At 38.6% G+C, this 27620-nt stretch overlaps 1 protein-coding gene across 1 annotated transcript in view; it reads right to left on the reverse strand.

Moving 5' to 3' along the window:
• Nucleotides 1-27620, reverse strand: part of SLC12A3 (solute carrier family 12 member 3) — a 564508-nt gene that overhangs the window by 422653 nt on the left and 114235 nt on the right. Inside the window, exons 10-11 of the mRNA XM_044079103.1 lie at nucleotides 16703-16813; nucleotides 726-837 (exon numbers count right to left, since the gene is read on the reverse strand). Of these exons, the coding sequence (XP_043935038.1) occupies nucleotides 726-837; nucleotides 16703-16813 (223 nt within the window). The remainder of the gene's footprint in view (nucleotides 1-725; nucleotides 838-16702; nucleotides 16814-27620) is intronic.

Genomic DNA, 27620 nt, shown 5'->3' on the forward strand with positions numbered 1-27620 from the left:
AATCAATTGACCAAAGTGAGATTTAAGTTTTTGACCTAACAACTTGTGTTTTCTTTTACAGTTATTCAGTCACACTAATGAATATCTAGCACTCAATGAGCTGCTTCCTGCAGTATGAAGTTTGATTCCCTCAGCCTCTGTTTGCCTGTTGTGTGACTGACTCTTCATAAGTCACTAAACCAGTTGGTGCTCTGTTGTAAATGGAAGAATTAGATTAGGCTCTTCTATTATCAAAGGTATTGCATGCATGTCTAGTAACTAACTATGAACTACTAAGCTCACATTTTTCTGCAGTTAGCATAGAAGAGTTCTTCATGACCAGAAAAAAGGTCTTCAGTTTTTTGTGCCAGTAACTCCTGTATGAGACTGGAGAAAGTTTTGTGGAGTCAGACATCGCCTTAGTGGATTAGGGCACATTGTGGCACTGAGGAGGAATATAAATCATTTACAGGCCAGGCTAAGTTTGAAACTCTGCTATCACACTGCCACTGTTCTGCATTGTATAGATTGTATATATTTTTATGACAAAACTTGAGCCATAGCAGATGTAGGGCCTGGACACAGTACAAGAAGATCAAAAGCCTAGGGATTTTAGAATCAGCAGCAAAAAAATGAGAATGTTATCTCTGTACAGGAGAAAAAAAATAAATCACAGAAAAGTAAGCTGCAAATACTTTGCACAGCAGAAGCAGACAAAGCCATGGTAATACAGCAGTGACACATACCTCTGTAGCCGTAGAATCCCTTGGCCTGTTTTTCAGGAGTTGCTGGAATAACTGTACCGACCAAGTAGTTAATGAATGAAATCATGATCACGATGAAAAAGAGAACCTGTGCCTGTCCAAGAAGATGTGCATGTCATTATTATGCCGTTAGGTAAATAGGAAAGTAGTATATTAGATGCATTTATATATTAAACATAATGCCACCTGTTATAATGAATTTGGTTGTGGAGAATTTAATTTGAACAAAACTGAAAACAGGCCATTCTCACTCATATACGCATTCAGTGAGCGAAAGTGATAATGGCACAGATACCGGGACAGCGGTTCCCTGTCGGCAAATTCAGCCAAAAGCATTTCCTACATTTCTAGCCTGCCATTTTATATATAGATAAATAGATATCAATCTAGACAGATTGATATATGGATATTTATATACATACATACATACTCCATTACCAGCTTGGTGGATATGGACATCCTAAGGCAATGTAGAAATTGTCACATGTTTACTGACAACCAGTTCATTCTCAACCAAACTGATATGGCATGTGAGAGATGTATTTACACAATGTCACTGAAGGCAAAGACCTCAAATAAAAGCACTCCTAATAGCAATAAGGTTATCATTAGCACACACTCTGCACTCATCACTCACAATTCAAAGCACATAATAGACCCACATATACTGAGGTACTTAATGGTAACCTTCCTAAACCCCAAAATTCCTTTTAGATCAAGTACACGTAACAAAGAACCTCAGCAGCCCCAAATGTACTTTTTCAAAACAACACCCACATCAACACATACAGACACATCTCATGAAGCCTCTCCTTCTAAGCCCATTAGGCAAGCCACCACACAAACCAATATTCTGGTCATTGGAGACACAGTTGTGAGACACACTGATGTCCCTCTCACCAGGCTAAGTAAGGAGAAAGTCATGATCAGTTTCTTATCCGGGACCAGGATCCATGCATTACACACACACACACACACACACACACACACTCAGGTCACTGGACCACAAGTACCAATATAACTCAGTCATAGTCCATGTGGGTATAAATGACCTGAGACATACCTCCCTGGACTATATGAAGAGAGACATCATGGAGCTCTTGGAATATTTGTCCCAAGCTGTTATGAGCCTAGCATTGAGCAGCATTTTATTTTCTCCAAGGATAATGCCACAATATGAACAAAAGATGACTGACCTTAATAAATGGCTTAGTTTCTGGTATCATTCTAAAAGAGTGCAATATTTATCAGCTTGGAAGGAGATGGTCAACAGACCACGTTGCTTTGCCAGGAATGGTCTGCACCTCTCCCCTCTAGGCTTTCTAATATTAGCTAAAACATTGTCTTCCCCCACAGTGCCTTTTTTAGGCAATGCCAAGCTGAAAGTACTTCCAACATAGCAAATCAAAACCAAGAAAATTTAAAGGTGTTACTGCTCAATGCTAGGAGTCTAAACAAAAAACGCCACTCTCTAGAAGCTCTCTTCACCATAAAGAATGTTGACATATGTGCAGTCACTGAGACATGGCTTAAAGCTGTGGAGAGCACACCAACAGTAAAAAGGTTATAATGCCTTCCACAAATTTAGAACAGCTACTACACAGACAAGGACTAAAGGTGGAGGCATCTTGATTTACATCAAAAATAAATATACGGCAAGGCTGATCAAACAGGATAATGCACTTGTGCTTCTCCACATTCAAATCACCAAAGGCAAAATCCAGTGCCACTTTTTTGCAAGTTATAGGTCCCCCTCAATGACCCAGGAAATACATACCATGTATTTAAATTCATTGGAAACACTCACCATCCAAAAATACCATATTCATGAGTGACTTTAATTACCCCACTATTAACTGGGAATCATATATGACACCAAACATACAGGCACAGAGATTCCTGGATTTTGTAAACACAAACCTCCTGAACCAGACAGTCAATACACCAACCAGGGGACAACCATACTGGATCTGGTCCTCACTAATATCAGAGAGTGTTGCACACCTCCTAGTGTAATGTCTTCTCTGGTAAAGTCAGACTACAAAATGATCTCCTTTGAAGTAAAAATAAAACCTGGAACCCCAGCAAACCGTGGAATATTCAGAAACTACTCTAAGTCTAACTTCCTACTATTAAGTGATAACCTGGAAAAATGTCAAGCCCCCATTGACCCTGTAAACACTGCTACATACGCAGAACTGTTCACAGAAATCCTATACAAGTATCTTAATAGCTGCACAGAGGCAGCTGTACAGAACTAACTCAAAAAACAAGCCACCCTGGTGGACTCACAACATCAATAGGTTGTATAACAGAAGGAAGAAAATCATGGTAGAATTAGGAGGTGTATCACCCAGCAGGATAAAAGCACTGTCATCAAACTAAACAAACAACTCAGAGGACAAATAAAGTTTACCAAAGCCAAATTTGCAGTAAAGATGGCTTCCCAGGTGAAGGACAACCACAGGACATTCTTTAGCTATGCCCGCAACCTCAAAGTCAATACACAATTGTGTGCAGAGCTCATTGTAAATGGAGCCACTTATACTGAGCCAGAAAATCTAGCAAACCTAATGGCCAACACATTCTGCTCCAACTTTACTCCTCTGTCCCCCTCAACATTCCCTAAGGAAATAACATTAAATAAAACTCCCTCTGCTATCACTTGGGAACAGCTCCTTAATGCTCTCTCTAAGGCCAAGAACACTACATCAGTTGACACAGACAATATCCCAAGATGCCTTCTAAATGGCATGAAACATGACCTATTAGGACCTCTAGAATTGCTGTTTAACTGTAGCCTCCAAACAGGCTTCATGCTTCATGAATGGAGAACAGCAACAGTCATCCCTCTGTATAAAGGTGGGCCATCTACAGACCCTGGAAACTACAGACCCATAAGTCTTATATGCAAAGCCATGAAAAGAGTTATCATGGAAATGATCAATAGTGACATAGGAAACCTCCAGACACCGGACCCAACTCATTTTGGTTTCGTCAAGGGCAGGTCATGCTTGCTCAACTTGGTGAACTTCTTTGAGAAGGTCACCAAAACAGTGGATGAGGACAAAATGGTTCACATTGCCTACCTTGACCTGGCCAAGGCATTTGACACAATACCCCACTCAGGCATTGTTAACAAACTCAAGAAGTTGGGTACAAACCCTTATGTCACCCAGTGGATAGCCAACTGGCTCACAGACAGGACCAGGAAGTTAAAATTGGGGAGTGCACTCTACAAAGAGACCAGTGACAAGTGGAATCCCTCAGGGATAGATCTTGGGACCATTCCTTGTTGGCATTTACTTTTCTGAAGTCAAGGCCAATGTCAATGGCCCCTGGCTGACTAAATTTACAGATGATTGCATATTAGGAGTTGTCACTGAATCCCCCACCAATACAAATGTTCTCCAGGAAGGGCTGAGACAGACAAACAACTTGTGTCAGAGCCATGGACTAAAACTAAATGCCAAAAAATGCATAATAATATCCTTTGGAAAGTTATCCACACCTGGTAACTACTGTATTGACAACACTCCCCTAAGGGATGACCCAGTAGTCAGGGACTTGGGGACATACATAGACAGTAATTTAGCCTTTGACCATCATGTGTCTACAGCAGTGAGGAAATTATTCTATGTTGTGCAACTTATAAACAAAGGTATGACATCTAGGTCCAAGGAAGTCATTGTTCTACTGTATTCAGCATTCACCAGACCTTTCATTGAGTACAATGCCACCTTTGATATGTACCTAACAAGGCATATCCAACAAATGGAGCATCTACAGAGGTTCCTCACTAAATGAATACAGGGTATAAGTAATATTTACTAGACAGACTGCCTCAAAGCCCTATCCCTGTATTCTGTTTCCTACAGGCTGTTGAGAGGAGACATATGCCTGGCATATAAGGCATTGTCAGACCCTACTCTGATAGACCGCCTGCATATCTGCAAAACAAACAGCACCAGAATTAGCTGTTCTATAAAGTTAAACCTTGCCTCTGATATAAATAGGACCTGCTAGATAGATTAGGTATATATCCCAGAGACTATCCCTTCTCTGGAACAGGCTCCATCCATGTAAAGCAGAGTTCCCCCCTAAATCAATTCAAGTGTAACTTGGGCAATTGGATGGAGAACAGGAATTTTATCCCTGGTTTGGCACCTATGTCTCCAGTGGATACTGGCATCTTAAAAATGGTTCATCTACCAGGCCCCTGCTTGTAAATGCTTAATCTTAAAAAGCCCCTGCTGACACTTATCAAGGGTACCAGAACTTGTCAAAGATTTGGGATGTGTGGCTAGGCTTAAAAGGCCCTTGTGGTCATTAGCCTTGTAAACACCTATGATGAACCTATACTCACAAACACAAACATATGCATTTATGTATGTATATATATATATATATATATATATATATATATATATATATATATATATATATATATACACACACACACACACACACATATATATATATATATATATATATATATATATATATATATATATATATATATATATATATATACATATATATATACATATACAGCTTTTGTTTAGATAATTTTTTACACTACACTACACGACACAATACTGTACAAAACATAATCTTCTGCCTGGAAAACTATGTGTTCATAAAAAAATAAATATTAAGTGTTAAGTTTAACAGTTGAATAGTTTGTAAAGTTATAGGTTCATAGGTTCATAGGTAGGTACTAGACTATCAGCTCTGGGGCCTATACAAGCCCAGCCAAAAAGGTACCCTGGCTTTTGCCACCCAAGAAAATCATTTTCCTGTGCCACTGTTGGGCAGAGCCACAGAGGTGATCCCCTGGGTGAATTTCCTATTTCCCATCCAATCATCAAGATTTTTCTTGAAGAGTGCTAATGAGGAGCTTTGTTTGATATAGACAGGTAGTTTATTCCAGAGTATGGGAAGTCTCTGGGACAGGAATCTATCCCTCCGGCATGTTCTGTTTATTGTGGTGACAAGGTTTAGGTCCCTAGGGCATGTAGCTTGGAGGGATTGGGATTTCTTTAAGTGGAGCATGTCCAACAGCTCTGGGTTTGACATAGCTTTGTATGTTAGGCAGAGATCACCTCTGAGTAGGCGATATGCAACGGAGTAAAGCTGGAGTTTTTTGAGATGATCTGCATAGGGCATCTGTTTGAGGCTGGTAATCCTCTTTGTGAGGTATTTCTGCGGACTTTCCAGTTGTTGTAGATGTCTTGTGAGGTACATACCAAAAGGGGCGTTGTACTCTATAATGGGTCTAATGAGTGATGAGTAGAGGGGAACAATGACCTCTTTTTTTCTGGATGAGAAACCTTTTGTGATGAGGTGTGCCACGTAGAAGGATTTCCTGACTACTGTGGCAATGTGATTATCAAAGGAGAGACTACTGTCCACCTGTGACCTAGGTCTCTTATCACACTTTCAGTGTTAAGTATACTACTGCCTATGTTGTAGTTCATGGGTACAGAGTTTTTACCAAAGGGGATGACAATGCACTTTTTGGCATTGAGCTTGAGGCCATGGCTTTGACACCAGGCATCTGTCTCAGTGAGACCCTTTTGTAGGATGTCCACATCGTTAGGAGTTTCTATTATGGCTCCTAGTTTGCAGTCATCTGCGAACAACAACCTCAATATTAATTCTGCTTAATCCATGGGAGTTCAGTCTCATATAGGGAGCATTATCTATACGTATCTATCTATCTATGTATCAATCTCTCTCTGTCTGTCCTTTGTTGACTTGGTTAGTCCCACTAGGCTAGCATCCTCCTTTTAGGGGATAACTGTATTAGTATATTTATTTTCTGTGGACTTTTAAATGTTATAGTAGGTAGCATGTCCCTTATATTTAAGGTAGTAAGGATGTTAGACATACATGTTAAATATAAGGGACCTGCTACCTACTATAACATTTAAAAGTCCACAAAAAATAAATATACTACTACAGTTATCCCTTAAAAAGGGGATGCTAGCCTAGTGGGACTAACCAAGTCAACAAAGGACAGAGAGAGAGAGAGATTGATACATAGATAGATAGATACATATAGATAATGCTCCCTATACGAGACTGAACTCCCATGGATTAAGCAGAATTAATATTGAGGCTGTTGTTGATCAGTGCCCAATCTTTGGTAAACAAACTCAAATAAATAGATTCTAAAATGTAGGCTATGCGAAAAACATATTTTACTGCTTTTTCTGTTACTTTAGAAGACACCTTCTTAAACAAATTTTTGTAATGCATAATTCTCTGAAATAATGTCATGAAGCTTTCTGCATCCTGGGGGTCAGACTGAAATACCCTCGTGTAAACAGTTACCAGCAAAGCTTGATTAAATGTATAGCATTCTCCATCATCATATCCATGCTATTAAAACCCTCAAGGTTCAGCCATAATTTTACAATGTGTTTTAATTTGGATAATTGTGCTGTTACCAGTTTATTTCTAACAAAAGTCCAATCAGGTGAAGGAACCAAGGTATTAGGAGCAAATAGCTAGTGTGGAAAGGTAACAGAATGGGAGGAGGAGAAAAGACATCTGGACTGCAAGCTAGAAACTGCTTTCCCTATCAGGATTGATATCAGAATCTAGGCAAAGAGAAAGGGATAGCGGGTTCCTATGTGAAAGTCCTGCTCCGGTGCAGTTTTTAGTTGAAGTTAGCAGAATAACTAGACAAATCAATCAGAGGGGTTAGAAAAGAATAGAAACAGAGACTGGATAGGCAATTTACAAAGGAACAATGGAATGGTATGTGTATGGCTGCCAAGTATGCAACAAAGTCTAGAAGATGTAGGAGTTTTGCTTGGAACTGTTTGCACAGGTATGTTTATACCCCAAGAAGACTCCAAAGAAATTTTCCTTAGGTAGATGGCAAATGTTGGAGGCATGATGGGGACAAAAGAGATAACTGTGAACATATGTTTTGGGGGTATAATGAGTTGGTATACTTCAAAAATTCCTTATACTCTGTCAGAAATACTGGGTGAACAAATGGCTGTAACTAAAGAAATGATTCTTCTGAGTTGGGACACAGGACCTGAATTGCCGAGACATAGGAAGGCCTTGTTAAGTTTAATTCTGGTGGCTGCCAAAAAAGCAATTACTAGAAAAGGGAAATCAAAATCTAAATCAACTGTATTTAAAGTATTAAATATTGTAACAGAGACAAAAGAACTAGAAATGGGATATTTAGGAAAGGGTAGCAGCACATTACATAAAATAAATGGAAATTGTGGGAACAATGCATGCAGTATAATAATCTGTTGGAGTGAGTTTAAAAGAAGGCAGAAAGTGAGCAATTTATGTAATGTTGGACTGATGACAGTTATACAAAAGAACATCTGTGATGTATACTGTCTGTAATTGGGAACATGTTACTATGGTTTGTTTTCTTTTATATAAATGTATGATTGCCTATGCTTTGTGTGATAATTCAATAAAGGTGTTAAAAAAAGAAGTATTGCAGAATAAAGGGAATTTCACAGAACAAAACAGTAGTAACTGCAGCATGTCAAAGAGAAAATAGGAGAATATTTGGATAATATGCATGAATTTAGAAAGAGAGCTGTTAAGCAACTCTTGTTTGATAACAATTCCAGAGTACAAAAAACTTTAGTTCAACAAATAGTATAAAGGGTTGTCTCCAAACTCATGCAGCCAGTAGCAAGTAAAATAACCAGGGTTGGGGGTGATAAAAATAACCCATACAGATATTACAGCAGTTTGGAAACGGAGGAATGTGGAAAACAGGAAAGGGCACAAATGGAAATATTTATGAAAGGCTTGATCATGCCAAGATTAAAGGAAGCTGAAGTTCAACAGCTAATAGTTAAGATAGGAGAAGATGAGATAAAAATGATGATGTTTAACCAATCTGCTGGAAAGTCTCCAGGAATATATAGTATTCCTGTGAAAGTTTGGAAACTAGCATGAAAGAAAGTGATAAAGATCTGGAAGGCTTTATTTAACGGTATTTTAAAAGGAGGGGAAGCACCAGCATCCTGAAAGAAAGCTGTGGTGGTTGAATACATTAAGACAGCAAAAACCCTTTAGACCCAGCTTCATACAAGCCCATTTCAATTTTAAATCATGATTATAAAGTGTTTATGTCTATATTAGCTGAAAGAATGGCAAAAGTGTTGCCGATATTAATAGATACAGATCATTCTGTTTTTCAGGAAGGGATGCAAACATTTGACATTAATAGAACAATGATGATCCAGAGGGAAGTAGATTGTTAGAAAATTCTGCTGCTGGTGTTAGTGGGTCGTGGTATAGAGACAGCATATGACAGAGTAAGGTAGGATTTTATGAGAAGGGCAATGAAAGCATTTGCATTCCCTAATATAATAATAAGGTTAATTGGGGATATATGAAGGATCGGCAGCAAGAATTAAAGTGGGGGCTCCTCCCTAATAAGCTGTGTTTGAACAAAGGAGCAAGGCAGGGGTTCCTCTTTCCCTTTTATTTGCTTTACATATAGTGCCACTGGAAAAGAAAATAAGGGACTCAGAAATTCAAGGATATAATTGGTATGTTAGTCAATAAATGTTGGCTTTATTTGCAGATGATATTATTTTTTAATTGATAAATCCATAACATTCTGAAACAGTTCCATGTTTTTGGGGATACAATTAATGAAGATAAAACAAAGGCTATAGCTATAAACTATGTACCTACACATAAACTGGTTCAGCAATACCCATATTTATAGAGACATAACATGAAGTATTTAGTAGTATGGATTAAAAAGGATTTTGCTATGACAGCTAAAGAATATGTGGGAAAATATTAAACAAAGATAATAAAAAAAAATTAAAAAAAAATCTGAGAAACAGAACGCACTTGTTTATAGTTTTACATACAGATCAGGAATATTTTATCAACCAGAGGAGAAGTTGTTGACAAAAATTAATATAGTTGAAGTTATTTTTCTGGCAGGGGAAGCGGGCAAGACTTAAGTGGGATAAGTTGATCCCTCCAACAGAACAAGATGGTTTAGTATTACCTGATTTGAAGGAATATTTTAGAGCTATACAATTAAGGCTTACATACATAATATAAACAGAAGATTACAATTTAAAGTGGAAAGGGACGATGATGAAGCGGAAGGGGCGGACTCCAAGATATAAGGAGAGAGTTTGATTTTGGATGCAGATTCCTAAGTAGAATAATAATAACCATACAGAAGATTATATCCATAAAGCTGCAGAAAGTATTCTAACAAAAAAGCAACACAGGAATGGAGAAAGGAGACTTTGTCAATAAGGATGACTCTAATTAGAGGTACAGAGATTAGGATTAGGACAGAGAGGGGCTGGAATTTACTCAAGAAAACTGGCATAGGAACCAAGGTATTGGGAATAAACAACCAGGAAGCGAAGATAATATTGTTGGATGAAGCCAAAAAGAAATATGGACTACAGGTAAGAAACTGCCTTCCCTACCAGGGATTTAGATCAGACTACAGGCAAAGGGAAAGTGGTCAGAGAGTCATAAGTGAAAGACCTGTTCTTGTAAAGCTTTTACTTGAATCTAGAACATCAGCTGCTGTTAAAAAAGGGATAGTTAGTAGGACATATATAATATTACATGATAGCTATAAGAATCAATCAGGGGAGGTTGGAGACAATGAAGAGAAATAAAGAGGTCACTGGGAACAAATTTTGAGGAGTCTAATAAGTTGGCAGATTTTATAAACTCCCTACAGAGTACTCTGTCAGAAATATTGGAGGATTTTTTTTGAGCTGGGACATCGACATATTAAGGCCTTATTAAGTATAATTCTGGTGGCTCCCAAAAAAGCATTTACTAGAAAATGGAAATCAAAATCTAAACCAACTGTATTTGAAATACTGAATATTGTAAAAGATAAAAAAATGGAAAAACTATCTTTATAAATGGGAAGAAGCAAATTACGTAGAAATACATGGAATTTATGAGAGTAATACATGCAGAATAATGTTCATGAGTAGGATTGAGGTTTAAGGAAAGGCAGGAATTGAACAAGTTATGTAATGTTGGATTGAAAGTCAGTTGTTATAAAGAAATAAAGCATATGTAATGTATAATGTGTGTAAATTGAAATAAATATGTTTTGTTTAATTTTCTATCAATGAATATGTGCCTATGTCTTATGTGATAATTTAATAAAGGTGGTTAAACAAAAAAAGAGTCATGAAATCTAAGAGCTTGAGTATAAGATGTCACTTTGGCTCTGGCAATGCAAAACCTTTTTGTTTTTTTTTTTTTTTTTTAATTATCAGTCATTACATTCTGAGTTTGGCACATCTATAAAAGTACAGGAGGGTCCCCAAATGTTAAGCTCAAGTGTCCGAGCTCATATGGCCCAGTCCCATTCTTCAATATAAGGTTGAAAGTAAATTAAATAGGTTTCCAGGTCTTCCTCCCTGGTTAAGAGTGAGTGGATGGACAATTTTTTGGTTACGTGATCAACTTGACTACTGTCATCATGCCTTCATCAGCAATAGCTATCTTTGTTATAGCTGATCTATGGTAGAATGCCAGCTTGTCCCCTCAGGACCATTAGCAAGGACACTTAGCACACCAGCACATCCCTCTGACCTTCAGGACAACCAAAAAACTTTTAGCATGGTACAACATCAGGGAATTAAAAAAAAATTCTCCACTCTTTACAGGGAATAGTTACAACTGTACTCCACAATGACAGATTGAATTGAAACTTCAGGAAAATACACATCTGAAGTCTCAGGTGCCTGCATTATCCACCAATATGAGATTTAAACAGCAGACAGTTACAGTCTTTTGTAGAAACTGGTGATTTTATTGTCCAGATCTTAAAACTTCAGGCTGACATTTCTAATAAAAGAAAAAATAATATAACTGGTACAGTTTCAATAAACAAACCATCGCTCTTTTTCACACTGACAGTTATCACGCAAAGTTTGTCCACCCCAATACTCCTTACTCATGTGTGCCAACACTAACTGTGCAGCCCCTAAACCAATCCATGGACATTACCTAACAGAAAATCCTTTTTCCTAAGAGTACCATTACGAAAGACACTCATGCACACACCTACTTCACAAACAGCAATATGCGTGCAATGCTAAACCTGTACCCTTACCTAGTTCTTACTGTAACCCTAACCTAGAAACACTCCCATCCCTTAACAAACACAAGTCAAATACAACACTAAATAGTCCCCTTCCGTAGCCTTTACTCTAACCCTAAGCTGCAGTCACTTACACAGACGCACACACTCTCCTACCCCTAATGCAAAAACTTCGGTATATCTGAAAATGTCAGCATTAAAACAAAACCCACTTACTTTCAAATAAGCACAGCTCAGTCATACACCACAGGGCCATCAATGATCTTACCTTCAACATTTTTGGCTCTGAGAAATAAGTGGTTTTGGTCAAAAAAACACAGTAGAACTTGGTGAACTAAAACACATTCAACAAAGTTCACTGCTACCATACACACACTCACACATGCGTATATATGTATATATTTATATATATATATCTATCTATCTATATATATATATATATATATATATATATATATATATATGTGTGTACATATCATCATCATCATCATCTTTCGGCTGTTCCTGTTAGGGGCTGCCACAGCGGATCATCTGTTTCCATGTCTTCCTGTCATACATAGTATGTGAAGACTTATTGAATAGTAATATACTAAAAGTAATAATAATGTATTCAAAATCCTGAAATGTCAAAATGTTGAAACTTTACAATTTTGAATTCAAAATACCTACTAATGACATTTATGTACTAAGCTCCCTACTGAAATGTCAACACTAGAAATGCTAAGTGCCGACAAGCTGATAAAAAAGACCAAAACTACAGGAGGACATCAAATCCTGAACATCACTCTTCTTTAAAGTTTTTTTATACAGGCAGGCAAGCCCCCTTCACTCCCATATCCCCTAAACTTATATGTAATAACTCTGAGATCACCATACTTTGGAAAAAAGGGAGTATTCCAAGAAATGTCTTCTCAGATTTGATATATGTAAGTTCATTTTTTCAGTCATTCAGTCTCTGTGTATCATGATTCACTGTGGCAGGTCCCAACATTTCAAATGGTCGTCTGTGTACTACATATGTACAGTGTACTAGAACACAGACAATCAGAAAATAGTATCATTCCCATATTAGTTAATCTGAGAAACAAACACTAACATGGGACCTACAGGAGGGCAAGTCCAGCCATCTGCAGATGCAGGGGAGTTGGTATTTTGATTTCAGCGTCTTAACTTTTCAGCATTGTACGGACAGTATTATGACTTCAGTATATTACTTTTCACTGCATCTGAGATGCAAGGCTAGGATAACATTTTCTCCCATCTTTTACCAATGTGCCTCTATTCATACATATCACTATATCCATGGTGTAAGAATACCCAATAGCCGTACCCTCCCTTGCATTTTGTTGATTACCTTCTTTGTGTTTTTGCCTTCTTACCTCATGTCTGTTCAAATTGCAACTTTATGTCCCCCACTCATGCTGTATTAATGATAGCTATAGGAATGTATGTCACTAGAAACAGATGTTTGTATCACTCAATAAAGGAACGCTAAATAGCTTTTCTTAACTATTTATAGGCGTGATTGAAGTGGAATTGCATGTTATGCATTTGCAGATGATATGATATGTGTTTGGAAAGTATAGGACTGTCATGAGTTATCAGAAAACTCTTCTACATGCTTTCCAAAGGATATTACTGTACAGAGTGTATGACAGTGTAGTGGCCAGTGGATTTACAAACAAATTATGGAGTCCCAGCACTTGTATGTGTTTGTGTGTGTGTGTGTGTGTGTGTGTGTGTGTGTGTGTGTGTGTGTGTGTGTGTGTGTGTGTGTGTCTATGCTCATTTTGATTAATGTTTGTTAGGTGGTCCTAAAAGAAGTCCATTTCATAACACTGAATTGTGCTACTGACAAGTAATGTCCTTTTGAGATGGTACTGCTGCATAATTGGACCAGCCCAGCAACTTCAGAATCTAGTGGTTCTGCACTGAGGATTAAGGCTGTGAGCTGCTAACAAGCTACATCCTATGATCTACAGCTTGCTTCCGTCAGCCTACATTTGCATACAGTGTGACTCTAAGCAGGTCATTTAACTAGGCAGTTCTCCCAGGTCTCTCCTAAAAAGAGATTTCTTCCTAGTGGGTTTACCTGATTAACAAATACATAACATAAAAATATGGATATTACAATTTTCTCTATGACCTGTAGCATTTCTTTCCTTCGATGTTTGATGAGAAAGGCCTGTTACCACTCAGGCCACCAGTAAACATGATTCCACATAGCCTTCATGTGATGTACCATAGGGCTGTTGTGGTTTCACAACAAACTCTAAGAAAAATGTCATTGGTAACCATGGCAATATGTAACTCATTTATATGGGCATGCATTCATATTCGCAACATCCCAGGTGTCTATATTGCTAGTATGTATGGAAGAATTACTCTCAGCCATACTGGACACATAACTATTTGTTCTCAGTTCACTTACTATATAGCATATTCTATGACTGGGATGAGTATCCCTTTACCTGCATGAGGTACTGGTAGTGGGAGGGAAGGAGAGAGAAGAGCTTCCTACTGAAATGTTGGCACTCGGAATGCTGAGTGCTGACAAGATGATAAAAAAGACCAAAAATCCAGGTGAAAAGTGAATCTCGAAGATCACTGGTCCTCTTTAATCAACTTTTTTGCAGGGGGCACCACTCCTGTTGAACTTATATATGCCAACTCCAAGATCACCATACTTTGGAGGAAAGAGAATATCTCAAGAAATGTTCATGTTGGACTTTGTATATGTAATTCAGTTCTTTCAGCCATTCAGTCTCTGTGGTTTGGGATTCGTTCTAGTGGGTTCCAACATTTCAAATGGTTACTGAGAGGGGACAACACTGTATGTGTTACTTAAAGCTACTTGTCTGGAGTGAAGTATTATCTGTTTTCTTGGCATATGCTTAATCCAAGGTTACTATAAGTACAATACAACACATAAAACACCAGTAAGCAATGCATCACTCTGGAAGATAACAGGAAGACAAATGTTTTTCAAAAGGACATATGACCAGAAGAAATAAATATCAAACCTGCTAAATTGATGACATAAGTTACACAAAAGAACAATGTCACCAATACAGAAAAAGAATATCAATATAGCTCTAACACCACGTCACACACCAACACTTGTAAAAGATAAAAAGAAATCCGTCGCTGTACCATAAAGGGCTGTCCTCCAGGCTAAAAACCAAGGTTTGTCACCAGGTAACCGATAATAGAATGTCCAAGCACTGAATAAGTCCAAAAATATATTTATTAATCCAGTCACGATAAAATTCACAGAGACCACAAAATGACACGAAACAAGAATAGAACTGGTGATTGAGCGCGCTTTCGTCTTCCGTTAGTAACCTTCATCAGAATCACACCCATTAACAAAGACAGTGGTAACCTCCAAACTCTGGATCCCACCCAGTTCAGATTTGTGAAAGGCAGATCATGCCTCCTGAACCTGATTGACTTCTTTCAGGCAGTCACCAAAGCCATAGATGAGGGTAAGGTGGTTCACTCAGCCTATCTTGACCTCGCCAAGGCTTTCGATACGATCCCCCATTCTGGAATTATAGCTAAACTCACTAAACTAGGTATAAATCCCTACGGCACAAGATGGGTTGCCAACTGGCTCACTGACAGAACCCACACTGTTAAAGTTGCAGACTCCAAATCTGGCCTCAAAGCAGTGACAAGTGAAGTACCACAGGGTTCCATCCTGGGACCTCTTCTGTTTGGTATCTACTTCTCTGAAGTACAGACTAACACAGAAGGCCTCTGGCTAACGAAGTTTGCAGATGACTGCAAACTAGGAGCCATAGTCAAGTCCCCAAATGATGTGGACATCCTACAGAAGGGCCTTGCTGAGACAGATGCCTGGTGTCAGAGCCATGGCCTCAAGCTCAATGCCAAAAAGTGCAGTGTCATCCCCTTTGGTAAAAACTCTGTACTCATGAACTACCACATAGGCAGCAATCTACTTAACACCAAATGTGTGATAAGAGACCTTGGGACTCAGGTGGACAGTATTTTCTCCTTTGATAGTCACATCGCCACAGTAGTCAGGAAGTCCTTCTACTTGGCACACCTCATCTTAAAAGGGTTCTCATCTACTCGACACTCAACGCCCCTTTTGGGATGTACCTCACAAGACATCTGCAGCAGCTGGAAAGGCCACAGAAGTACCTCACAAAGAGGATTACTGGCTTCAAACAAATGCCCTACACCGACTGTCTCAAAAAACTCCAGCTTTACTCCGTAGCATATCTCCTACTCCGAGGTGATCTCTGCCTAACATATAAAACTATGTCAAACCCAAAGCTGTTGGACATCCTACACCTAAAGAAATCCCAATCCCTACGAGCTACATGCTCTAGGGACCTAAACCTTGTCATCACAATAAACAGGACATGCTGGAGGGATAGATTCCTGTCCCAGAGGCTTCCCATACTCTGGAAGAGGCTATCCATCTAGTCAAGCAAAGATCTTCATTAGCACAAAAATCTTGATGAGTGGATGGGAAATAGGAAATACACCCCGGGGATCACTTCTGTGTCACTGCTCGACAGTGGCACAGGAAAATAACTTTCTTGGGTGGCGTAAGCCAGAGAACCTCATTGGCTAGGCTTACGTAGGCCCTTGGGCCGATAGCCTAGTACCTACCTATGAACCTATAAAAAGAAATAATTAAAATCTGTCCTAGCAATGTCATCTCAAAAGCACATCCATGTTCCAAGCAACCAAAAGGCAGATTATGGACGTTTGATGTATAATTCGCTACCACTGACTCCTAGTGGCTACTTTTAAAGCATTCTGACAAAGCAATTAGAATATATAAACATCCGCATAGTCATCTTACCTTGGCTTCCCACTCCATACCAGCCAATGAAATTCCAAGAAGAACAGTCACAGTAATTACACCAACAATTCGTATATCATTTGTTGGATCAACAATTGTTGAGTTGTATTCCTGTGAAAATAATGATTGCATAAGTTAGAATATCCATATTTTTAAATAACTGCAAAAAATCGACAAGAATATGTATTCTCTTTCTCTATTGTAAAAATGTTTATCATTAATCATAATCTATCAGACTTTCATTTACTTGTGTCAAAACAGAAAAAATACATAAACAAGTATGCATATATTTTTTTTCACAAGGAATATACACTAAAACCAGCCATCCATTTTCAGTGTGATGGAACAGCATAAAAAAGCTAAATTATGTACTTAAGTTATTATGTTTCTAGGGGCTGATGAGATTTAAAACACAGAACTGGCTCATGCAGAGCTGTCAGCTGTATATGCAGCTACTTAAAAACCTGTCCAATGATACTTTTATTTATTTTACACAAATCAGCAATATTTTGTTGCTTTTTGCTTTCAAGCAGCTTCCAGCTCTGAAATCCAAACCTAAAGTTCCAGGCACTAAACTCGGCTTCGAGTGTTGGGCTTAGTTGCAAGTCATTTGTGATCAACCTTCTTATGTACAACCGTACATGTTTGTCTGATTTAGATTTAAAGACTGAGGTTTCTGTATCTCATAGAATTCATTTTTCCCATGATACAGTAGTCTTGGATTTAGTATATTTAAGTTACAATAACTCAATCACTATGCTTACAGATAAGGTTATAGTTTCATTGGTGTATATGTGTTTACTAGGCTAATGACCACAAGGGCCTTTTTAAGCCTAGCCGTGCATCCCAAATCTCTGAAAAGTTCTGATACCCTTGATAGGTGTAAGCAAGGGCTTGGGAGATGAAACCTTTACAAGCTAGGGCCTGGGAGATGAACCATCTACAGGTTGCCTCTCTCCATTAGAGGCATAGGTGGAAAACCAGGGATGAATTTCCTGTTCCCCATCCAATTGTCCAGGTTGCACTTGAATTGGGTTAGGGAGGAATTCTGCTTCATATGGATGGGGAGCCTGTTCCAGAGATGGGGTAATCTCTGGGATACATACCTGTCTCTCCAGCAGGTCCTATTTATATCACAGGCAAAGTTAAAGTCTTTAGAATGGGTAATTCTGGTGCTGTTTGTTATGCAGATATGCAGGAGGTTCATCAGAGTAGGGTCTGACAATACCCTATATGTCGAGCATAGATTTCCCTTCAAAAGCCTGTAGGAGACAGAATTTTATTTATTTATTTTACATTTGTTTACTGGGAAAGTCCGAATGGACACAGGTCCCTTTTCAGCAGAGGCTCGGGGAGAAAAGCTCCAAGAGTAACAAATACATACAATAGAGAAACAAATACAGTCAAGTGAAAAGCAAATACATACAAGATAGTGGTTTCAGACTCAGTAAGTAGAGCAACAGTAATGTACATAAAAAATGGTTGTTTACATGTAGTGGGTATATCCAAATGATTATGTACAGTTAAAGTGAAACTACCATTAGTGGTAGATCATGCTAGCAGAGTAAAGAGTAATAATAACAGAGTGAAAAGGAGGAACAGGTTATCCAGGGGAGTTGCAGGTGCAGAGCCAGGTGTTAGTAATGTGCGTTTTTAGAAGTTTTTTTAGATTGAAGTGTTGAGGAGTTAGTTACTAATGAGTTAGCTAGAGTATTCCAGTGTTTGGAGATGTAGTTGGAAAAATGTGATTCACCTGCTGAATTGTTAACTTTGGTGGGGTATAGAAGTAGTTTGTTGCTGGAGCAAAGGGGTCTTGAGGAGGAATATGGCTGAATGAGATCTTTGAGCACAAGGTTTTTTCTGACTGATAGAGTATTTTGTGGGCGAAGGTATGTTGATTAAAGAGAAGACAGTGAGGGAGTTCAAGCCACTTAAACTGCTTAAGTGATGAAGAATGGTGTGACTTGTATGAGGCATTAGTGGCAAACTTGGAGATTTTATTGTAACAGGCTTTGAGTTTGGCTAGATCTGTCTTGCAGAGGTTGGTTAAGATTGGGGAGGTGAACAGGAGAGTTAAGAGGAGGTGGGTTCTAGCAATGGTGGCTTTTGTATTATTTGTTAGGAATCTGTTGTTTCTATATAGGAGACCTGGTGTTTTGTGAACTTTTTTAATGAATTGGGCAATGTGAATATCAAATTTCAGGTTATTGTCAATTTCCACTCCTAGTAATTTGGTTTGGTTTGTTGGGGTGATAATAGTTTTATTTTTAGAGAGGATACTGAAGGTTGCGAATGAGGAGGCGTATCTAGTTGGGTGGAAGAGAAGAAGTTTTGTTTTGCTGGGATTTAGGATAAGTTGGGAGCTAGTGAACCAGGATTCAGCAGATAAGAAGGAATCTTGAGTGATGGTATGGAGGTCTTTGAGGGAGGAAGCTGAGCAAATCAGGGTAGTGTCATCACTGTACTGAACCACTAAGGCTTGGGGTGTAGCCGAGTAGAGCTGGTTGGTAAAAAGAGAAAAAAGAAGAGAACCAAGGATGGGAGCCTTGGGGAATCCATAAGGTGACAGGGTAAAGGGGTGAGAGATCTTGTTGCCAGTGGACAGCCTGTTGACATTCTATTAAGTAACTTTGGAACCAGGTGATAGTGGGGTGACTGAGGCTATGGGCGGAGAGGACGTAGATGAGATTGGAGTGGCTGATAATGTCAAAGGCCTTGGACAGATCTAGGAATATGACTGATACAAATTGACCATTGTTTCTATGCTGGTTAACTGTGTTAGTAAAGTATAGTAGGGCTGTGTTGGTGCTGTGAGAGGGGCGAAAACCATGTTGGCTATTACATAGGAGCCTGTGTGTAAAAAAGATAGTCCATAAGATGAGTGTGTATGACCCTTTCCAGAATTTTTGAGAGAGGAAATAGAATTGCAATTTGGGCAATATATTGTTAGTTCAGTGAAGTTACTTCCTTTGTGTAAGGGTAGGATGTGGGAGATTTTCCAGATGTTGGGGATGTAAGCTTCAGAGAATGACCTGTTTATAAGTATGGATGCAGGGTATGTGATTGCTTCTGTTCCAATTTGCAGAAATTCATCAGGGAGACTGTTGGCAGCTAAGGTAGTGGGCTTAAGTTTCTTTAGTAGTTTTTTGATGATGTTAGTGGAGACTGGATTTAATGCAAACTGGTTGTTGCTTTTGGGTGCATGTAAACTGTTGCGGTTTGGGGCAGGAGGGGTATGTTTGGGGCTGGTCTGGGTTAGTGCAAGTTGTTGAACTGATTCTGTAAAGTAAGTATGACATTGAGTGGCTAAGTTCATGAAGTTCTTGGTTGTTGTTGGGGTAGGAGTGGTTGATTTTCTTCTTCCATGCTGACAAATATTGCACCCCCTTAGAATAACGCCAGAAACTAGGTCAATTATTAAAGTCATCTTTTGTTTGTATTATGGCATCATCTTTGGAGAAGGTAAAATGCTGCTCAATGCTAGACTTGTACCAGCCTGAGACACATATTCTGAGAGCTCTATGATGTCTCTCATCATATAATCTAGGGAGGTTCATCTCAGGTCATTTACTCCCACATGGACTATGACTGAGTCATACTGGTACTTGTGGTCCAATGAAATGAGTGCTTGCTTAATGTGGCAGATCTTAGTCCCTGATAAGCAACTGACCGTGACTTTCTCCTTACTCAGCCTGGTGAGAGAGACATCAGTGTGTCTCATGATGGAGCCTGCAATGACCAGAATATTGGATTGTGTGGTGGCTTCCCTTATGGGCTTAGAGGTAGAGGCTCCATGAGATGTGGCTCTAAGTGTTGATATGGGTGTTGTTTTGAAAGAGTGCATTTGAGGCTGCTGAGGATATTTGTTATGTGTACTTTGACTAGGAGGTCTTTATGGTTTAGGAAGGTTACATTTAAGTGCCTCAGCATATGTAGCTCTATATGTCTGCGCTGAATTGTGTATGATGGGTGCAGCATGTGTACTACTGACAACCTTACTGCCATTATGAGTACTTTAATGTGACAGCTTTGCCTCCAGTGCCATTGTGTAAATACATCTCTCACATACCATATCAGTTTGTTCGAGAATTAACTGGTTGTCAGTAAACATGAGTCAAATTCTACATTGCCTCAGTATGCCCATATCCACCAAGCTGGTAACAGAGACAGTGGGAAAGTTCATATCCATAGCAACAGACCCTTTTTTATTGATTAGACAGATGGAGTGAGAATATAAAGCTATATAAAGTTATAAGACTCCTGGGCCTATATTTACCCTGATGGACCTATAGCTACCTTGATCAGTAGATGGGCCACACTTATGAGGTGGGGGGCTATGCATTTTTCTGCTCTTCAAGTAAATATTCTGTGGAGAGACTTTAATTGAAGATGTTCAGGAGAGATGTGGCTGAATGATGCTTTAAACCTACTGATAAGAAGGTGAATTTGTTGTCTGGTTGCGCAAAAGTGTTATTTTTTTTATTTAGAGAGGCTTGAGACTTGGCAAGGGACTTAGCCTGAACTGGTATGAAAAGACCAAGGGTATAGTAAGTGCAGTGAAATTACAGCTGAGTTTATTAGTCAATGTAAGTGGTATCACCAACAGTGAATTTGGAACATGGCAAGGTATTATTGCAGATTTTGCATACAATATGCCATTAACACTGCCCATGGTGTTGATGGCTATCTCTTGCTCTTAGGCAGTATTGCCTCTTCTCATAGCATTCTTGAGTTCATTGCTAATTTGTTTAAGTTTGTTTTATAAGGTGAGAAGAGCAATATTTATATAAGGCTAAGAAATACTGACCTTGTTATATACTTTGTTGATTCTGTTATCCAGCCAGATTGAGTGTACGCTATAGACAATTATGAATGGGTCATTGATCATAACCAGCTTATTATGTATATGTATTCAAGACATGTATACCAAGAAATTTATCTTGAGAGTGAGGCTTGAGAGGTAAATCTTGGCATCCATGTCAAGAATACATAATAAAGGCTTATGATTGGTGGCCTGCCCACAATTCTTTGTAGTGCATGGAGCTTTTGTCTGCTGCATTTACTACTAGTTACAGAAAAAAGTGCTATGTGGTTTGCTGACTTTCAAAGGCATAATGCTCTGTCAAAAAGGCAATAACACACTCTGTTATATTAGACAAAGTCAGGGAAACATTGCCAGTACAGACATCATGCAGCCAGACACAGATCTGTTTTTATTCTTTTGTTTGCTGGCCATTATAAGCAGATGTAACTGCCTAGCATGATACCCGATCTTAAGAACTGAAGCAGGGCATCCTTAACTTTTGTTAAGACTGGGTCTTGTGCAAGAGAGGTGCTTAACTGATTTGTCTTTTTCCAGATATTGGAGCGTAATCAGCACTACATACTTGTTTTACTTACTAAGCATAGCCGGCCTTAGGCAAAGGCCAACTATGTGACTGCCTAGGGCACCACTCTAGCAGTGGTGCTTTTCAAATATTTATTTGTTTTTTTGTTTGTTTGTTTTTTGTAGTAAAGAAGTAGTTTCTTTAAAATGTGTTGAATAAATACAGGAAAAACTGAAGAGAAGAGAAACTGTGAGAAAAACAAAGAGAAAAAGTAATCTGTAATCTGGATGCTGTAGTAGACCAGGATGGGAGCACCAAGTGGGGGGCTGTTACTAAGGAAGGGTTCAGTTTCATTTAGTGATTTAACAAGTCATAAAATTCCATTGTTAGGGCTGAGATTCAGGGATTCAGAGTAATTGGACTATTTATGCTTTTCAAAACAATTGATCAAGTCTTGTAGGCTGGCTTTGTTAAATTATCTGAATGTCGATGGGTTAATGAGACTAGGAAGGCTTGACTTGAGATAGAAGATGATGTTGAAATGGTTTGATTTAATTAAGGAACTTAAATTTGTGCTGTTGAGCAGAAGATACGGGAGTTAGTTAAGACAAAGGTGTAGGACATATTGTCCTCTAATGGACAGAGTAAATATTTGGTCCAGGGATATAGAGGTGATGAATATGAGAAAGGCTTGTGTGCAACAGTTGTTGCATTAATAGGGGCATAACATTTACTGTCCAGCATCACCTTACACATATCACTTTTTTGGATGTGGCTATCAAGAAGAATAATGATGGTACTTTGGTAAGTACTGTCTTTCAGAAACATCCCCAGTTCAACACCTTATTACATGCTAGTAGCTGCCATCCACGACATATTACACGTTGCTGTTGTTGTTCTTTCGGCTTTTCCTGGTTAGGGGTTGCCACAGTGGAACTCCAGTCTGCTAATGATTGGCAGTAGATTTATGCGGTGCCGAGGTGCCAGCTCAACGCCCAACCTTCAACAAAGGCACACCCATTCTACGCATGTCTTTCGAACGCCACTCGACTGCGGGGAGGACATGCAGACTCCACACAGAAGGCACTCCAGCCAAGAATCGAACGGCAGAACACCACAACATATTACACATAATATTCCCAAATCCCAATTTATGCGGATTCGTAGAATTTGTTCATCAAATGAAGAATATCATCAACAACAGACAGATTTAATTCAGAAATTTGTGGACAGGGGTATAATAAAAAGTATGTTATGCAGGCTTGCAGTACTATCAAAAATTTAGATAGGTCTTTATTAAGTTATAAATCTAATGCAGTTCCACAACAAATTTTAAAGTTCTTGACCAGCTATGGACAAAATACCCCTTTTTTGGAAATATAGTACAGAGACATTGGGGGACACACTTTTATTAGATAATACTTTAAGGGAAATATTACCGACCATTTGTTCTTTTTCTTATCACCAAGGGCAGTCTTTGGGTAATATATTTAATCATTACAAAAGGAAAACAAATAAGATGTATGAACAACAGAGTACTTTAAGTGGCAAGATTCTCACAGACTGTCGGCCTTGTTGACATTGTTCCCAATGCAAGTATGTTAGTAGGACCAAAGAATTTTCCATGCAGAACACTTCCAAGGTATTTAAGATTTTTGTTTATGGTAATTGTAGTTCTGACTGGGTGGTATATCTCACAACATGCACATGCTCAGCATTTTATATTGGTCAAGCATCTCGTCCTTTCAAAACCCGCATCAAAGAACACGAGTGATATAAGAAATAAACGTATGTCTAATGTATTATATAAACATGCTACCAAATATCTGACTGTTATAATAGAATTTTGAGTAACAGGGCCAACAAATCAGAGTGGCACATCTTTTTGGATAAAAAAGAAAGATCCTGGATTATAAGAGTTTATAAGATTATAAGAGAACTATTTCCACCTGGTTTGAATGAGAATTTGTAATTAACCAATAGGGACTGTTCATTTTGGATGGATATAGTATGTAAAGCTGTGTTTTGTTATTGCTTTATTAAATTACTGATGAAGACATTTTTTGCCGAAACCGGTCTGTTTTTTATTCTGTTATTACAGGACAAATTATGACAATGTCTGGGTAATAAATGTATTCATACAGGGACTACAGTGAGCGCTGCCCTTGATTTCTTGTTTTTTTTTTTTTTTCGGATTATGGTTGCATGAAAAGTTAGCCAGTTGATATTTTGCAAATAAAGAATCATAACAAAAAAGGCTTTTGGATTGACTTCCAGCTTATGGAACATGTAAAGGTATTTCATATGCTCCTCAAGGGGTATAGAAGGGAACCTATAATTACTAAAAAAGCCCCACACAAACAGTGTCTGGAGGTTAGGACTGAACCGTGGACCTATGCAGATGAGCTCTTACTATTTATGCACCTTGCTATTTTGTGATAAACAAACGACTGTATTCTTATTAAAGTGTACAGACATGCAGCTACAGACTTAAGCAACCATTTAAGCTGCTAAGGAAAGCCATTAAAATGCTAATCATGCTGCTCCTGACACTACTTCTTAAATGTGATGAGAATGAAAACATCAGAGGGCATTCTAGCATACTTATAACAATCACACAAATTGCAACTGAAACACCCTGAAGCACAAGTCCCTGCATGCAATCAGTACCCTGTGGTAGGGCTTTCTTACTGATATTGTAGTAATGAGACAAGTCAAAGAGAAAGTGGGAGTGCACTATTGCTAGTGTGCAGAAAACTAAACAGAATTATTATTATTATTGATAAATCCATCTGCATAGTAACTGAAGCCTCTACTGGCAACTACAGGAAACCTTGGAAAACTCTGCCCTCCATATGGTGAATGGACAGAGACCAGCCGTAAATAACTTTAAATTTGTACTAGTTACTCCTTCTTCCCAGTCATGGATGGCATTAAGTGGTCACTGAGCTTCACTCTGAAGGTGAATTTCTTGACATCCAGACCTTGAACACACAACAAGGTGGTCATGATCAAAAACTCAGTCCTAATCCTCTGTGTTAGTAATCGGTTTCCTATATAGGAGTGTAATTCTGACTTGCAGAATAAAGTAACTGAGATCACTGGCCTGTACCCTGCCAGGAGTATTGTATTGTGTATCCCAACACATCATCTTAGATGTCCGAGCTGAGGTGGCAGGCTACCCTATCATGTTAGTGTGTCAGTTTCCTAAGGAAATATATACTGCTGAGTTTTGGGATGCAGTTAAAACAATGAATCACAACTCTCCCAGCAAGTACAATACGACTCTTTCACTTTCACAAGAGAATCATTAGAAACATTATCACTGCATGACTCAAATAATCTGGCCCAACATTGTGTCTCTGAACCCTTTTTCAGGCAGATTACGCCATAGGGGTGGATCTGGTTAATGTGTCACCTGATTTGCTGAACTAAAGCAATGCTTTGGTTTTGCCATATATCTCTTTAGTTTTGTTAATACAGTCCAAAAGGTGCTGGCTTTGCATTTACAGTCTTGGCTTGTGGCACAGAAGTATGGTATAAACTACTTCAGGTCATCTGTTACAGGTGGAATCCAGGGAAGAATGCAACTGGTTTCGCCTTACCCATAAATACTACAGTATGTCTAGAGTATCAGGCATCAGTGTAATGCACCCTGGTAACTTTATTAGGAAGCTCAGATAGGCTAATCAGAATATTAACTCTGCATTTCTCATCCTTCCTGGTCAGCTTCTGTAAAGCAACACTTAAAAAAATAAACTGTCCCTCCAAAATAAAAAACCTTGGTATGTCTGAAACGAATAGATTCTATATTGAGAAAACTGTCATCATTACAGTTAGGTCCAAGTAAAAGAGTATCGGGAAATGAAGAATGTCATAATCTTATTTTAGGGGAAAAGACCAATAACCATTATTAAGTTGTTAATGAATTTGGTTTTGCTTGTTGTCCATGACTTGGCACTTGTGTCTAAGATTTTTTTTTTCAATAATCGTTCTAAATTACATTACCAGAGATGTCTATGTATATAATATACCATGACTCTAGTCTCAACATGACAGGCAATCTGCTAAAAATGAAGCGGCTAGTTCAATGGGTTAGGGAACAGGATAATTAGGCTAGCAAATATCCTCATATTTCTCATCTACTCATCCTGGTTCCTGGTATAGTAGAATTAATCATTTTTCATTTGATTAAACTGGTTTATTAAGCATTCCTGTAAACCTGGAGGAACATTTGGTCAAGAGAACACTTGTCTTATGTGACCAATCTTCATAAAATACCCAGCTGTGGTCTGTGAAGCATACAAGAAAGAACTTTTGTTATGTCTATTTCCACATCATGAAAATCCCAGTCTAATCATTTATGATCCCCCATCTCAGTTGGAGGACTATAAGACCAGTATGAAATATTTTCTTATTTTAAGTATCTAGCAATGTTTATTTTATTTTTACCTGCAGCTCAATATGCTTAATGCTGTTTCTAGTTCAGTAAAACATTTGATCAGTAATTATTATCATAGTATGTGTCTCGTAAGTTTCTTTCCTGTCTTTTGAGAGACAGGAATAAAACTTGATTTGGTAGTTACTATTGTTTTAGGCTGAACTACATACATACATGCATATATATATATATAGGTAAGCCATCAGGCACAGACGTATGAAACCCATTTGCACCACTGGAGAGGTAGGCTCACGTAATGATTCAGAGGTCAGATGGCCAGGCAGAGGAGGAAGGAATTAAGTGGCCAAAAGCCTGTGCATATTTCTAAGAGGAGGGTTTGAGGAGATCCTGCTTTGGAAGTGCCACCTAGTGGTGGCTTGGAGTAAGTTCCAGAGGCAGTTGCTCCTGTACCAGTCTGGATAGGAAGCTTATCTGAGTGATTTGGGTGGTTGTGTACATGCCTAGACCCTGCACTGCCATACTGCATGCATCACTCATGCTTCTCGGTAAAAAGTGAGGTTACAGCAAGAAAAAATACAGTAAAAAACATAGCTGCCATGAAGAATAGCTCAGAGTCACTTGACCATCACCTATCATATCCAGCTAGGACAGCAGAATAAAACTGGTGATAGTGGCAGTGGGATGGGCTGTATGCTTGGCCATGGAGGACCCAAAAATATTTTAAAAACTGCATGTATATATTTATTTTTAATTATCATTTACCAAATTTATAATGGCATGCAGAGTCCATAGAGGCAAACAGCATATATAAATGTCAGTACATTATTCCATCCATGTTTCCCATATTTGTTTGCCTCTGTTTGTAGCTGTCTCTCACAGTCCCTCTCTCTCTCTCAGTCTCTCTCTCTTTCTGTATATATATCCCTGCATCTCTTCAGGTTTGCAGTCCACAAATTTAAAAAATATGCTATGTTTCCCTTATAGTGTAGGAGTATTCAAGGAGCTTCCTGCATAAAAGTAACTAGTTTAGCCCAGGCTCATGGCTTAAAGGGATAAAGCCCTGACTACTTCCCAAGTGATGTATATGAGCAGTGACACAGGCATAGAAGGGAGAAGTGTGCTAGGATGACAGGGAGTGGTTGACAGCGTCTGACCCATTCTGGAGGGAGGGAGGAGGTTTAGCTCACTG

This window comes from Protopterus annectens, chromosome 8.part0 (genome assembly GCF_019279795.1).
Source record: "Protopterus annectens isolate FY-2018-M chromosome 8.part0, PAN1.0, whole genome shotgun sequence".
Lineage (NCBI taxonomy): Eukaryota > Metazoa > Chordata > Ceratodontiformes > Protopteridae > Protopterus > Protopterus annectens.